Source organism: Heterodontus francisci, chromosome 7 (genome assembly GCF_036365525.1).
Source record: "Heterodontus francisci isolate sHetFra1 chromosome 7, sHetFra1.hap1, whole genome shotgun sequence".
NCBI classification, from domain to species: Eukaryota; Metazoa; Chordata; class Chondrichthyes; order Heterodontiformes; family Heterodontidae; genus Heterodontus; species Heterodontus francisci.
In genome coordinates this window covers 111,061,429-111,074,701 of record NC_090377.1, presented here as the reverse complement: position 1 = coordinate 111,074,701, position 13,273 = coordinate 111,061,429, and the positions used below count along the sequence as shown (strand labels likewise).

Genomic DNA, 13,273 nt, shown 5'->3' with positions numbered 1-13,273 from the left:
TAGATCAGACGACCAAAAGCTTGGTCAAAGAGGTTGGTTTTAAGGAGCGTCTTAAAGGGGGAAAGAGAGGTAGAGAGGCGGAGAGGTTTAGGGAGGGAATTCCAGAGCTTCGGAGCCAAGCAGCTGAAGTGATTAAAGTGATTAAAATCGGGGATGCACAAGAGGCCAAAATTGGAGGTTTGTAGATATGTCGGTATGTTGTGAGGCCCGAGGAGATTACAGAGATGGTGAAGAGGGGAGAACAAAGCCATGGAGGAGTTGAAAACAAGGATGAGAATTTTAAAATCGAGAGGTTGCTGAACCAGCACCCTATGTAGGTCAGCGAGCATAGGGGTGAACAGGACTTGGTGCGATTTAAGACACGGGCAGCAGAGTTTGGACAACCTCAAGCTTACAGAGAGTAGACTGTGGGAGACCAGCCAGGAGTGCGTTGGAATAGTCAAGTCTAGAGGAAACAAAGGCATAAGTGAGGGTTTCAGCAGCAGATGAGCTGCTCATCTTTTAATGCATCTCTTTTACTTTTTACATTCTTGGTGCCGTCTATGGCTTGTTATCTAGGTTTCTCAATAATAATAATAAAAAATACCGCAGTATTCAGAGGAGAACACAGAAAATGCTAAAATTGCTCAGCAAGTCAGGCAGGAAACATTAATGTTTCAGGCATAGCAATTCATCAGAATCTGATTCTGAAACTAGGAGCGGTATTTTAACTTACTTGACCTGCCGGGAGCAATGGGGGTCAGCAGAGCACGACAGGTCAGGGTTTCCCTGTACACAGTGGAGTTTTACTTCACAACGTATCTGTAAATTCACTAACAGGTTCTCCCACGCAGAAGCCAGCCTGATTAACAGACAGGAGTCCAACTCCATTGATCCCGGGTGGGTGGGGAGGGCATGTTGGGGGCCTGGGGAATCAGGTGGTGGGGATCTGAGACCTCGTGGGGGCGGGAGGGGGGGGGGAAACAAAAACCTGGGGTACAATCTGAGGGCAAGGTGGGGGGCAGGATTTGTGAGGGAGGGTATTGGGGATGCTCGGAGGCCTGCTGGGGGTGAGGTCAAAGACTCGGGGGGGGGGGAGTAGTGATTGGAGCCCCGGGGGGTGTGTGTTGGGAGTGCAGAGTGGAGGCCTGGTTGCGGAGGGGTGATCGGAGCCTGGTGAGGAGGTGGAGCATGGATCGGACACCTGGTGGGGGGTGAGGTCAGGGACCCTGAAGGGGGAGGGAGGATCCGAGGCCTGGTGGTGGGGAGGGGGGTGGTGGGCGGGGTCAGAGACCCGGGGAGGGGGGAGGAATCAGAGCCTGGGCAAGGGAGGATCGGAGACCTGGTGGGAGGGGAGTGAGGTCAGAGCGCCAGGGCAGGGGAAAGTCAGAGACCTCGTGGGGAAGATCTGAAGGATCGGGGTGATGGGCGTGGGAGGTTGACCAGTTGGGCAGGCTGAATCCAACAGGTAAGTGTTTCGGTTGGAGAGGGGTTGGGATCGGGATTTAGACTTTCAACACTTCAACCCACCACCCGATCCAAACCTGCTCATTTTTTTTGGGGGGTGGGGGGTAACGTCTTTGAATGCCTTAGTGCTTATTGAACAACGATCGACATTATTTGGCAATCCTTCTGAACAGATGTTGGTGCCTATTGTTACAAAGTTTTTTGCTTTGTTTCTGTGTCGTCAAACAATGGTTATTTGATGTTAGTCCAATCAATCGTATTAAACTGAAGCCAGTTAGAAGTTCATTGACATATTTTTCCCTCTTCCTTCACCAGTGGGCATGTAATTTACATCAGCTCCATGTGAAACAAGCTTGTGGCATCTTAACCCACTCCCTTGTGAGCAAAGGGGCCACTTCACAAGAACTGCCCTGGTTGGCACTCCAACAGCAATCTCAGTCTGGATGGTTGGTGTGGAAGATGCAGGGCACTCTTCTGAGGCTGGGGGTGAAGTATATTGTTGGATTGGTGTAGATGGACCTTTGATCTATAACTAACTATACTAACTGACTTGGAAGTGCTGACAGCTGATACTGGGTGACATTTTCCATCACTAACACTTTGCAGGGCACAAGAGTCATTAACCCTCTCCCTCCTAAAAATCTTGCGCAAGCCTGGATCTGTACTTTTATCTCCTTTATTCAAATGCCTACAATCACTGAAAAGTGTGTACGGAAGGAGGCTATTCAGAGTATTACACCTATGCCTGAGCTGGTTGACATTTCCTGCCCTTTCTCCACCTTGTTTCATGTGTTTCTTTGGGAACTGGGCTGACCGATTCTTTGTCCCCTTCACCGTCAGGTCAGATTACCTGAAGGTGCTGGGGATATGGTTCGGAAGGGCCGGGGCTTGCACCAAAACCTGGGAGGAGCGTGTAGCCAAGGTGCAACAAAAGTTGAGCATGTGGGGGCAGCGATCTCTCTCCATTGTGGGTAAGAACCTGGTCATCAGGTGCGAGGCGCTCACATTGTTGCTGTACGTGGCGCAGGTCTGGCCCATACCCCACTCCTGCGCTGTGGCGGTCACCCGAGCCATTTTCCGCTTCATCTAGGGATCTAAAATGGACCGGGTCCGGAGGGACACGATGTTCAAATCTCTGGATAAAGGCAGGAAAAATGTACCCAATGTGGCCCTCATCCTGATGACCACCTTCGTGTGTGGCTGCATCAAGCTGTGTGTAGACCTCCAGTACGCAAGTGTCACTACGTGCTGAGGTTCTATCTGTCCCTGGTGTTGCGAAGGATGGGCCTGGTCACATTGCCGTGGAACGCTCCATGCAGTTGGGCCGTGCCGTACCACCTATCCTTCGTGGAGCAGTTTCTGCGGGAAAACACCTTTGACCACCGGTCCATCAGGCAGTAGTCTGCACGGAATGTCCTCAAGGCCCTACGGGAAAAGGAGACGGGGGATCCTGTCGGATGGTTCCCCGAGCAGACCGTCAAAGTCATTTGGCGGAATGCCTCATCACCAGAACTTTCAAACAAGCACCAAGACGTAGCTTGACTGGTGGTGAGAAGGGCCCTCCCCGTCAGATCCTTCATGCACACCCGAAGTCTCGCCTCCTCTGCACAATGCCCCCGCGGTGGCTGTGGTGGGGAAGAGACGGTTGCCCACCTCCTCCTGGAATGTGTCTTTGCAAAGCAGGTGTGGAAAGAGATGCAGTGGTTTTTGTCGAGGTTCATCCCAAGCAGCTCTGTAACACAGGAGTCTGTGCTCTACGGGCTGTTCCCAGGGACACACACCGAGACAAACATCAACTGCTGCTGGAGGACTATCAATTCGGTGAAAGACGCCCTTTGGTCTGCCCGAAACTTGCTGGTCTTCCAGCGCAAAGAGTTGTCCACCACCGAATGTTGCAGACTGGCACATTCCAAGGTCCAGGACCACGTGCTGAGGGACGCACTAAAGCTTGGGGCAGCCGCAGCAAAGGCTCAATGGGGAAAGACCACAGTGTAAGGTCCCCCCACCAAGCTGAACTGAGGGGCTGGATCCATGGGAAACCCCTCGAACTGTTTTGGGAAAATTTTGTGTGCTGTAAATGTAAAAATGTATATGGCATGACAATGAAATGGAAGGGTTGTGAGGCAACTCATGATTATATTGAAGGAAAATGATCATCTTTGCATTGTTTGTATTTTTTGACTTGATGCTGTTTTAAACTGTTTGGGAACGTAATTTTTACAGATTTTTAAGAATAAAGTATATTTTGGAAATTAAAAAAAATGTGTTTCCTCTTCAAATTCTCTCTTCACTCCAGCGTCAGTAGCCACTTGTAATGTATTCATTTTTTCTCCTTCTAGAATTTATCCAATTTCCTTTTGAAGGCCATTATTAAATTTACCTCCGCCACCCTATCAGGCAGGCCATGCCAAATCCTAACCAGACATTGCATAAAGACATTTTTTCCTATGTTGCCTCTGGTTATTTTGCCAACCACCTTAAATCTGTGTCCTCTGGTTATTAATCTTTCCGCCATTAGAAGCAGTGAGCTGGATTTTACCTTAGGCGGATGGGAATTTGCCACTGACGTAAAAGTCGGTGGCGAACCTGCTTCCGCAAAGCTCGGGGATCCGTTCCGTATTTTACAGGTCCCCGAGCTTTATTTGTCCTGAGGCGGGACTTCCACCCACTTGAGGGAGGAGGTCCTGCCTCAGTGAGCTGCCAGTCAATCAGCGGGCTGGCAGCTCTTAGTCCCAGCAGCACCATCGGACGTGGTGGCCACTGCTTGTACTGCAGCCCAGCCGACGCTATGGAGCCGGGAGATGAGGTCAGTTGGGCTTGTCTCACCAGGGGGATTGGGCTTTCCCTGGTCAAGCTGGTGTGGTCCTTTGGGGGGAGGGGGGTGTCTTGGCACCCGGGGGTGGGTTGGGAGGCGGGGGCGGCCCTCAATTGGGCATCCTGTGCCCAACTGCCATGCCACCTCCCCTCCCCCCCTCCCGGGGTGTGGAAAGGCCGGCTATCGCTGGGCGGCCTTTCACATGCCCAGCACGTCTGCTTGCCATGGGTAAAATACCCATGGAGGCAGGTGAGGGCCCTCAATTGGGCACCCTGTATCCAACTGCCTTGCCCCCCACCACCACCCCCCCCCCCCCACCCCCCTGGGGTGTGGAAAGGCCAGCAGCTATTGCTGGGCGGCCTTTCAATTCCCCAGCACATCCACTTGCCACGGGTAAAATACCCGTGGAGGCGGCCGAGGGCCCTTAAGTGACGACAAGGGCCTTGATTGGCCTCGGGCAATCGGGCCATTTCCACCACCACCCCCTCGCTGCCCCCCCCCCCCCCACCGGCCCAACCACCGTAAAGTTGACCAGAGGTGGGAGCGGTGCGGGTAGGCCTCCCAGAGCCTCCTGCTCAATTTTACGCTGTCCCCATGCCACCATCCGACCCGCTGGGGCGGCGTAAAATTCAGCCCAGTTTCTCTTTATTTACTCTATCTAAACCCTTCATGATTTTAAATACTGCAGATGCTGGAAATCTGAAATAAAAATAGAAAATTCTGGAAATACTCAGCAGCTCAGGCAGCATCAGTGGAGAGAGCAACAGAGTTAACCTTTCTGGATTCTAATTTAATCAAAACAGAAGAAATCAGGTCGGATGGTGTGATAGTGGTATGACATGTTGCTACAGAGCAATAAGTACATGGGTTTCTCAGCTTTCTCTCTCCACCCATCTCCACTGGTTCCACATGCATCACTGCGGGAATGGGCTAACCACTCTCCTGCATGGAGGTAAGGCCAGAAGGCAGGGTCCCACCCCTGGCTGCTCTTGGCAGGAGATTTCCGACTGGAATATGGAGAGGTCCGAGCACATCTTGGCTACCTGCTTTTCTGGCCAGCTGTGCTGTATGGCATGAGGTGACCAAATTGGAAAAGAAGATAAAATAACTTTAATAGAATTAAAGGGAAGATATAGTCTCATTATGAACATAAGCACCTCAGGGATATGTCAATCAGACTGTGTTTCCAGCAGTTCAGTCTTGCCCTCCATATATACATATGGCTGGTTGGCCTAATCTCCTAAAGGCAGAAGGTGGTGGACAAAATAATAATAGTGGGCCTATTTAATTAAAATCTGTCACTTTACTTATTCAACACAATCATACAGGCTAGAGCAACGACTGGATAAACTCCATTACAGGAAGCTGGGTATCACTATTGACAGAAATCCTCCATAAAAAGTTCCTCTGCCATGGTGATTGTGTACAGCTGGCATCAATTGGGTTCTCCTGCTGTAGCCCATGACTCCAGATCTGCCGCTACTTGCCTCTCTGATCCTGATCCTGGTTTCTCATATGTCACCTGGCTTGAGTTTGGTTTCACCTTGGCATTGCACTTGCTGTTTAGGTGGATTCAATCCTGAATATTAGACCTTTACTGCAGAGGTAACCTTTTATAATTTGATTTGAAAATTCTTGAATAAAATTCTCCTGGGGTAAAATGCTCTCAGCATCTACCCTGTCAAGGCCTCTCAGAACTTCATATGTTTCAATGAGTTCACCTCTCATTCTTCAAAGCTGTGGCGAGTAGAGGCCCTTTATACTCAACCTCTCCTAATAGTTCAACCCTCTCATCCCAGGAACCTTTGCTGTACCGTCTCTAAGACAAGTTTCTCCTTCCTTAATGGGCTCAGTAACTCCTCACCTGCAGCATCCTGCATGCACAACTGCATATCTAGTGATGTTAACCCACTTCTGTCTGACTGCTGGATTTAGATACCAGCCAGGATGTGACTGATTTCATTTGTTTTTTAGTTTTTAGTTTTAGTTTTAGTTTTAGAGATACAGCACTGAAACAGGCCCTTCGGCCCACCGAGTCTGTGCCGACCATCAACCACCCATTTATACTAATCCTATATTCCTACTACATCCCGAACTGTCCCTATATTTCCCTACCACCTACCTATACTAGGGGCAATTTATAATGGCCAATTTACCTACCAACCTGCAAGTCTTTTGGCTGTGGGAGGAAACCGGAGCACCCGGAGAAAACCCACGCAGACACAGGGAGAACTTGCAAACTCCACACAGGCAGCACCCAGAATTGAACCCGGGTCGCTGGAGCTGTGAGGCTGCGGTGCTAACCACTGCGCCACTGTGCCGCCCCTAATTTGCTACTTCTATCCAGGCTGGATGCCTTACCCATTGTTAGTGCCCTCAGCCTGGTGACTTCTCTATTGGGTAGGAAGCCTGTAATTTCCTTAGGGAATGTAGACACAAAGAACTCATTTACGAAATGTGCTCTTCCTTGGTCGCTCAACATTGTGACGCAAAGTTACAGATGAATTGTGGAATTATTAGCTCTGAGCAATGTAACCAAAGGAACTCCCTGTCTAATCACAATGGTTCTGGCCAATTTGTCGATAGCCTGGTACAACTGCTGAATTAGAAATTATGTCCAAAAATCCCAAACAATAGCACCCCCCAAATCTATCCTCTTGGCTTAAGAATCTCTGTTGTATTCCTCTTGTTCTCTAATGTAAACTTGACTTTAAACTTATACTTTGGTTGCTATTTCTGAACTGTCTGATTATACCTTCCTTCAGCAGCCTCTGGCTTCCTGCATGAACCATGACCATTTTGAGTCATGGGAGTATATTTTTATCTTCAGCACTTGGTGGTAATCTGGCAGAGCAGATTGGCCACACATTGCATATCCAATCCAATTGTCATGCCATCAGCATCAATTGCATGAAAATTGGACAAGTTCTGCAATGAGTGAATAATTCGCTTCATCAGATTACTACCCAGGAAAAGATTTGCATTTATATAGCACCTTTCATGACCTCAAGGTTTCCCTAAGTGCTTTACAACCTATCTGAAATATAGTTACTGTTGTAATGTAAGAAACACATCAGCCAATTTGCCCATAGCAAGCTCCCACAAACAGTAATGTGATAAGGACCAGAAAATCTGTCTGTTTCAGTGATACTGATTGAGGTATAAATATTGGCCAGGGCACCGGGGAGAACTCCCCTCATCTTCTTTTAGTAATGCCATAGGATCGTTGATGTCCACTTGAGGGGGAGTCAGGGTCTTGGTTTTAATGCCTCATAATTCCTTGAAGCTGTTCGTCCACTCTCACTAGCTTTCTATATTGGCTATGCTTTGCACTCTTCTGTTTTTTCTGCAAGATTACTTCCTTATTCATTTATATTTTTCAACTTCCTCAGCCCATGTTGATCATGCTGACCAACAGTTCCTTTTGTCTTTTGAGTTACAGGGTAAGTAATTGCTTGTTGTTGATTTGTAATGAATGATTAATAGTTTTTTGACTGATTGGAATTGAACTGGAAACACGCTGTAGCATTTTACACTGTTCCAGTATCAGAAATCAACATCTTTTCACAATCTCTAAAGCTGTGTCCTGTTTAAATCATGTCAGTGAAGGAAAAGAGGATTCACTTCATCTGTCTTTTATAATGCATATCCTTGTTTTCGAATCCCTTTGTAGCTTTGCCCCCCTCCCTATCTCTGCAATCTCCTCCAGCCCTTCAAACCTCTGAAATCTCTGCACTCCTCCAATACTGGCCTCCTGAGCATCCCCAATTTTAATCACTCTACCATTGGTGCTGCACCTTCAGTTGCCTGGGCTCCAAACTCTGGAATGTTGTCCCTAAATCTTTCCCCAGCTCCACCTCACTTTCCTCTTTTAAGACACTCCTTAAAACCTACCTCTTAGACCGAGCTTTTGGCCACCTGTCCTAATATATGCTTATGTGGCTCAGTGTCAAATTATGTTTGATAATGCTCGCCTGAAGTACCTGGGAATATTTTGCTACATTACAGGCGCTATATAAATGCACGTTGTTGTTGTCTTTAACAACTGGCAGTGCTGCAGTCCAGCTTTTAGCATTTAAAGTAATAAACTCAAAAACTGTGTTGACAGCAACCCTAACCCGATTGGTACACTGCAGATGCAACTGGGATTTCACTGAGCCTTGATTGCAATCGCAAGACAAGGTTTTAATGGAAAATCATTAAAAATAGAATTTAAAGGGGAATATAGATATATGGTACTTGTCTATGCTGCAAGACTGTTACTATTTTTGCAGCCTGATGAATTTAGTTGTACATCTGATTCTCTGCCTAAAAAGTCAAACACGTCGCTTTGTGGAGCTGTTTGATGTTTCAACTTGCAAAGTGGAAAACAGGCAAGATTGAGTTTATTTATTTTGTATTAAGCTGCTGCTGTAAGTCGCAAACTCCACGCCCGTTGAAAGGATGCTCCGAGTGTTCATCTGCCAAACCTCCTGTATTATTTACAGGGATATCTCTCATTACAGCAAGGTAACCCTGTCCCCTGCTCCTGCGTACACGTACTGAGCACTTAAAATAAACCCAACCCACTGTTTACAAACTCACTCTGATCTCACACCCATCCGCCTCCCTGCCTTAAAGACTCATCTCCAAAATCCAATCCAGCTCGCAAATCCCTGCTGAATCTGCACTGCAACCCATCAGCTCCAAGTTCTTGGATTTCTGCTGCTCTCAGCTCTCCCTGCACCCGACCCCCGGTCAGTTTGAAGTCTCTCCCAGTCTCATGTCACTGCCGAGATTGTAGATCCCCGCTGAAGCAACTACCTTGTTCAGCCAGCAGACAGACCAAGGTTGGACCTCCGGACAGGTAATGGCTGCATTGCCAACAAAACGGTTATTTTACAAAGACCTGCTGGTCAATTACCTTTGGTGTTTCAGTATATCCAAAACAGAATCAATATCTAATGATTAAATATTAAATGTCTAGTACATTCATATATCTGATATGAATGTGTGATTAGCTTTGTGGAAACTGGTCAGATTAATAAACCCACTAATGACAGTCAGTTGTCAAGATCCTGATGCTTATAATGACTGACTTGAATTTAGTTAAAGATGTCAGTGCCATCTACGTCCTGACAATATATTTGCTATGGCAGCTTAATTTATTTTGAACAAGGTAAAAATACTTCCCTGGAAAAACAAACAATATTTTGTTTCCCTGGACAGTCCTGTGCTGCTTGGTATTTATTCAGATCTCTGTATAATCCTGGAAATTAATAAAATACGCAACACTGTGAGATATATATTATCAATGCCAGGATTGTGTTGGAAGATGGAAGTAGAGGGATGTCAGTCTGTAAACACGGATACTATCCAGATTACGAGCATTTTATTTACTTGATTACTTAATTCTTTTTGTTCTGATTGAACCCTTAAGGCTGGGATGGAAGAGTAGAAACAGCACAATTAGAATCCTGAGGGAGAGACTGCAGCGAATGACCTGGGAGTTTCAGAACTTCCCGCTCCCACCTTCCGATTTCAGTCTGAAAAGGGCTGTTGAAGATGATTCCCCCTGCAGTGCTGCTGCTTGTTTTTCAATTCAGTGTTGTAAGTTTTACCTCTGAGACCTGGTCCTCGTGTCCCCGAGGATGTGACTGTAGAGAAGGCCTCAAGTATGTGAACTGCTCAGCTGCTTCGCTTCACCAGATCCCCGCAACCTTCCCAACAGATACAGAGCAACTGGATCTCTCCGAGAATAATCTGACCATTCTCCCAGCCAAAGCCTTCCAGTCCCTCTGGAGAATGAATATTCTCCTCATTAGCTCCAGCAATGTTCAGCAAGTGGATGATGGAGCCTTTGCCGTACTGGAGAATCTATGGAGGCTTGATCTCCAGAGAAATGAAATTAGGCAGCTAGGCAACAGCTTTTCCATTGGCCTCTCCTTCCTCAATGAGTTAATATTATCAGACAACAATTTAAAGAAGCTCAATTCACTAATGTTCCAGTACCTGGACAACGTGCAAAAACTCTTCCTGAATAATAACCAGATTTCTGAAATACCAAGTGGGGCTTTCCGAAGTATGACAAGGCTACGGCAGCTGCACCTTCAGAATAACCGACTCGATAGCTTAAATAATGGTGTCTTCTTCATGCTTCAGAGTTTAGAGGTGTTAGATCTTCAGGGTAATCAAATCAAAGATATTGACACTGGTGTTTTCACATCATTGACAAGTTTGACACTCTTAAATCTATCCAAAAATGGACTGGAACGAATTAAGTTTAAGACTTTCTTGGGTATTCAGACTTGGGGCACTCACATTTTGCTGTCTGAAAATAATTGGACCTGTGACTGTGAGCTCCAGAGGGTTTTCGGTAAGCTGCTCAGTGTCCAACGCCTGATTGTGAATGACTATGTCAACGTAATCTGCTTGGAGCCGCCTGCATTGAGGGACGTGCCTTTAGCATCTGTTGACACGCAGTTGTGCATCGCAGAGACTGTCACAGTCCTGATCATCACTGTTACAGTCTTCATCACTGTTGTAGCTGCCATTGTAATGGCTGAGAGGAACAGGAAGAAACGAACGGGGAAACACTGGAGTGAGGAAAGCGAAGACTTTGATTCACAAGATTAATGTATGTAATTCAGTGGACAAGAGTAAGGTTAGGTCACATATCTTCCTCAAAGGGTCTCAGGGTAGATGAGCTACAGGATGTGGCACTTAGCTAGGAAGATCCTCGGTTCCAGCCATTGCCTGGGTTGAGTTAACCAAACTGGGTGTGCTACAAATGACCTTAATGTCCGGAGATGAGACAAGGGGGTCAATCAGCTTCTTCCTGAATTGTGATGTAGTGATTTACCCTGGAACTGTATTTGTGTAAATGTTGTTTGGGGACAGGCTTGGATACAGCTGTTATAAATCCCAACACTTGCTGTCTATGTTCACACAAGGGTAAGGTGTTGGACAGCCACTTCATCAGTTACTGTCTTCATAAGAGGTGGATTAGGAGCAGAAAATTGAGAGGAAGCAGAGGAAGGGATAGGCCACAATATAGACAGGAGTGTCAACCGGCTCCATGGTAACTCTGATCTGACACAACAATAATGTAAAATGTGCTTTCAATCATATATTGCAAAATGACGCAATGTTGCTCAGCATATTGATGGTAAAGTAAAATGCAAACTCCAGAATTTTCAGATGGGAAGAACTTAAAAGGGTCAAGAAAATTAAATTGTTTCTTTTTTAAAAGGAACATTCAGGAGTGTTTTCAAGAATAGGACATACTCTGGTTAGCATGAGTTCACCAAACACTCTCAATTGGCTCTTTTGGGTTTGATGGGCAGAATCCTCCCAGGGTGCTTTGGAGGTGGGTGGGGGGGTGCCAAGAAAGTATCAGAAAACCTGGTTGGGACGGCTGCCCGATGCTTTTCTTCCTGTGGGCGAGTTTCCTAAGGGTGGGCTGCCACTGGGATTGGTAGCCAGCTCCATGGAGGTGGAGAGCCAATTGATCCAATTAAGGCCCCAATTAAGGGCCACTATCCCCCACTAATGGAACTTTCCCGGTGTTGAACGGGCCCCCTCCACTGTGTCTGGAGCTCAGCACCTACTTGGAATGATCCCCAGCAACAGGCCAGAGGACCATCGAAGCCTCCTCTTAAACCCTCAATGACGGAACCGCAAGGTTGGAACGGCCACAACTGTGGCTACAGTCATTCCTGTGGAGGGGATCTCCTCTACACTGATGGCCCAAATACGCTCACCTACCTCCATCAACATTCCCACCTCTCCCAGTGGGTCTGACGGCCATCCAGTGCTGCAGGTTCTCTCGTTGGGCCTCCCACGTCACAGTCCTGCCCACCTTCCTTAATGTTAAGGACTGTTAATTGGTTGTCTCCCTTAAGATCGTGATGCCGTGCAGTTGGCAGATACCAGGGGATCGGTTCCTGGAAACAAACCCGACCCTCAATTATTTTCTATGTCGGGACGATTCCAACTGATGTCATCCGAACACTTCGAGTTTGTTCCAGTCTTGTAACACACTCTCAGCCATTGTATGTTCTCTATCATTGCTACCATTTTGTTGCATCAATTTCTTATTGCTGTTAAGAAAACTAAAGATTAACCTGCTATTATTTACATTGGAGTTTGCGATCTGTATCCAAGACAACTAAGCATGCCAAATTGCAACCAAGATAATAACAGTGGACCAGAGAGAACCCATGCAACATTTAAGAATTTCTGAGCTGTGAGACCCAGGAATGGTGAGACTCCAGCTGGCTGGCTTTTGACTGGAAAAATGGGGAAGACGTGATAGATATTTTGTTTTAAAATCATGTTCAGAAGGTTCTTTAAAAAATACTAGAAATCAGGTTGGAGAGCAAATCCACCATTTGGGATGGTGCTCAGCCAGAGAGGTGAGGAATATCCCAAGTTTAGTTTGTATTCTTGGTTGGGGTGGTGGTAGGGGAGCTACAATTTAGCCTCAGTACATTCAGGTTACGCACTCCTGATTACATCTGGTGACCTCTACTGGAAAGCCTGGGGGTGTGGAATATTACAAAGAGACAGAATGGAGATTTGTTGTGATTTCTCCCTACTTATTGTTCTATTTCAGGATCAAATCACAGGAGTGGTTTACAGGGTAGTTTTGGGAAGCACTCCTACTCCTCCTGGCCTACAAGCAGTGCTGGAAAGGTATTTACTTGTTCTATCCAGACTTTCCCACCTCCCTTCAGCTGCCAGATTTCCCAAGACCTGGAAACTCTGGGGGTTAAGTCTGCAACAGGTTAAATTTGAGGCATGCAGCCTTATTAATGACATCATCAAAGTGCTCTACGTCATCGCTCGTCACTCCTGGCCTCACCACTTCTCCCCCACATGGCACCCTCCCACTTTTGGTCCCCGCAGCCTCCTGCTTCTAGTCCCTCCTCCTTTTCGCTTTTGGTCCCCGCTCCCTCCGGCTTCTGATCCCTGCTCCCTCCTGCTTCTGGTCCCCGCTCTCATCTGCGATCGCTGCCTTTCTTCCCTGCA

General features: G+C 47.1%; 1 protein-coding gene across 1 annotated transcript; it reads left to right on the top strand.

Moving 5' to 3' along the window:
* The first annotated feature begins 224 nt into the window (after positions 1-224).
* LOC137372412 (uncharacterized) lies at positions 225-11,331 on the top strand. Its single transcript, XM_068036301.1, has 8 exons — positions 225-313; positions 820-879; positions 2,287-2,436; positions 3,965-4,019; positions 6,666-6,792; positions 7,615-7,704; positions 8,882-9,107; positions 9,847-11,331. Exons 1-8 carry the CDS (start codon positions 225-227, stop codon positions 10,874-10,876), a joined length of 1,827 nt encoding a protein of 608 aa, XP_067892402.1. The 3' UTR covers positions 10,877-11,331.
* The last annotated feature ends 1,942 nt before the right edge of the window (positions 11,332-13,273 follow it).

Excerpts from the sequence above, each read along its gene's own strand:
- LOC137372412 (XM_068036301.1), top strand. The coding sequence starts at position 225 with ATGGTGAAGAGGGGAGAACAAAGCCATGGAGGAGTTGAAAACAAGGAT. Across the intron at positions 7,705-8,881 it reads TTTGTCTTTTGAGTTACAGG|ACTCATCTCCAAAATCCAAT; the intron begins GTAAGTAATTGC and ends CCTGCCTTAAAG. Across the intron at positions 9,108-9,846 it reads AAGGTTGGACCTCCGGACAG|TGTTGTAAGTTTTACCTCTG; the intron begins GTAATGGCTGCA and ends TTTTCAATTCAG.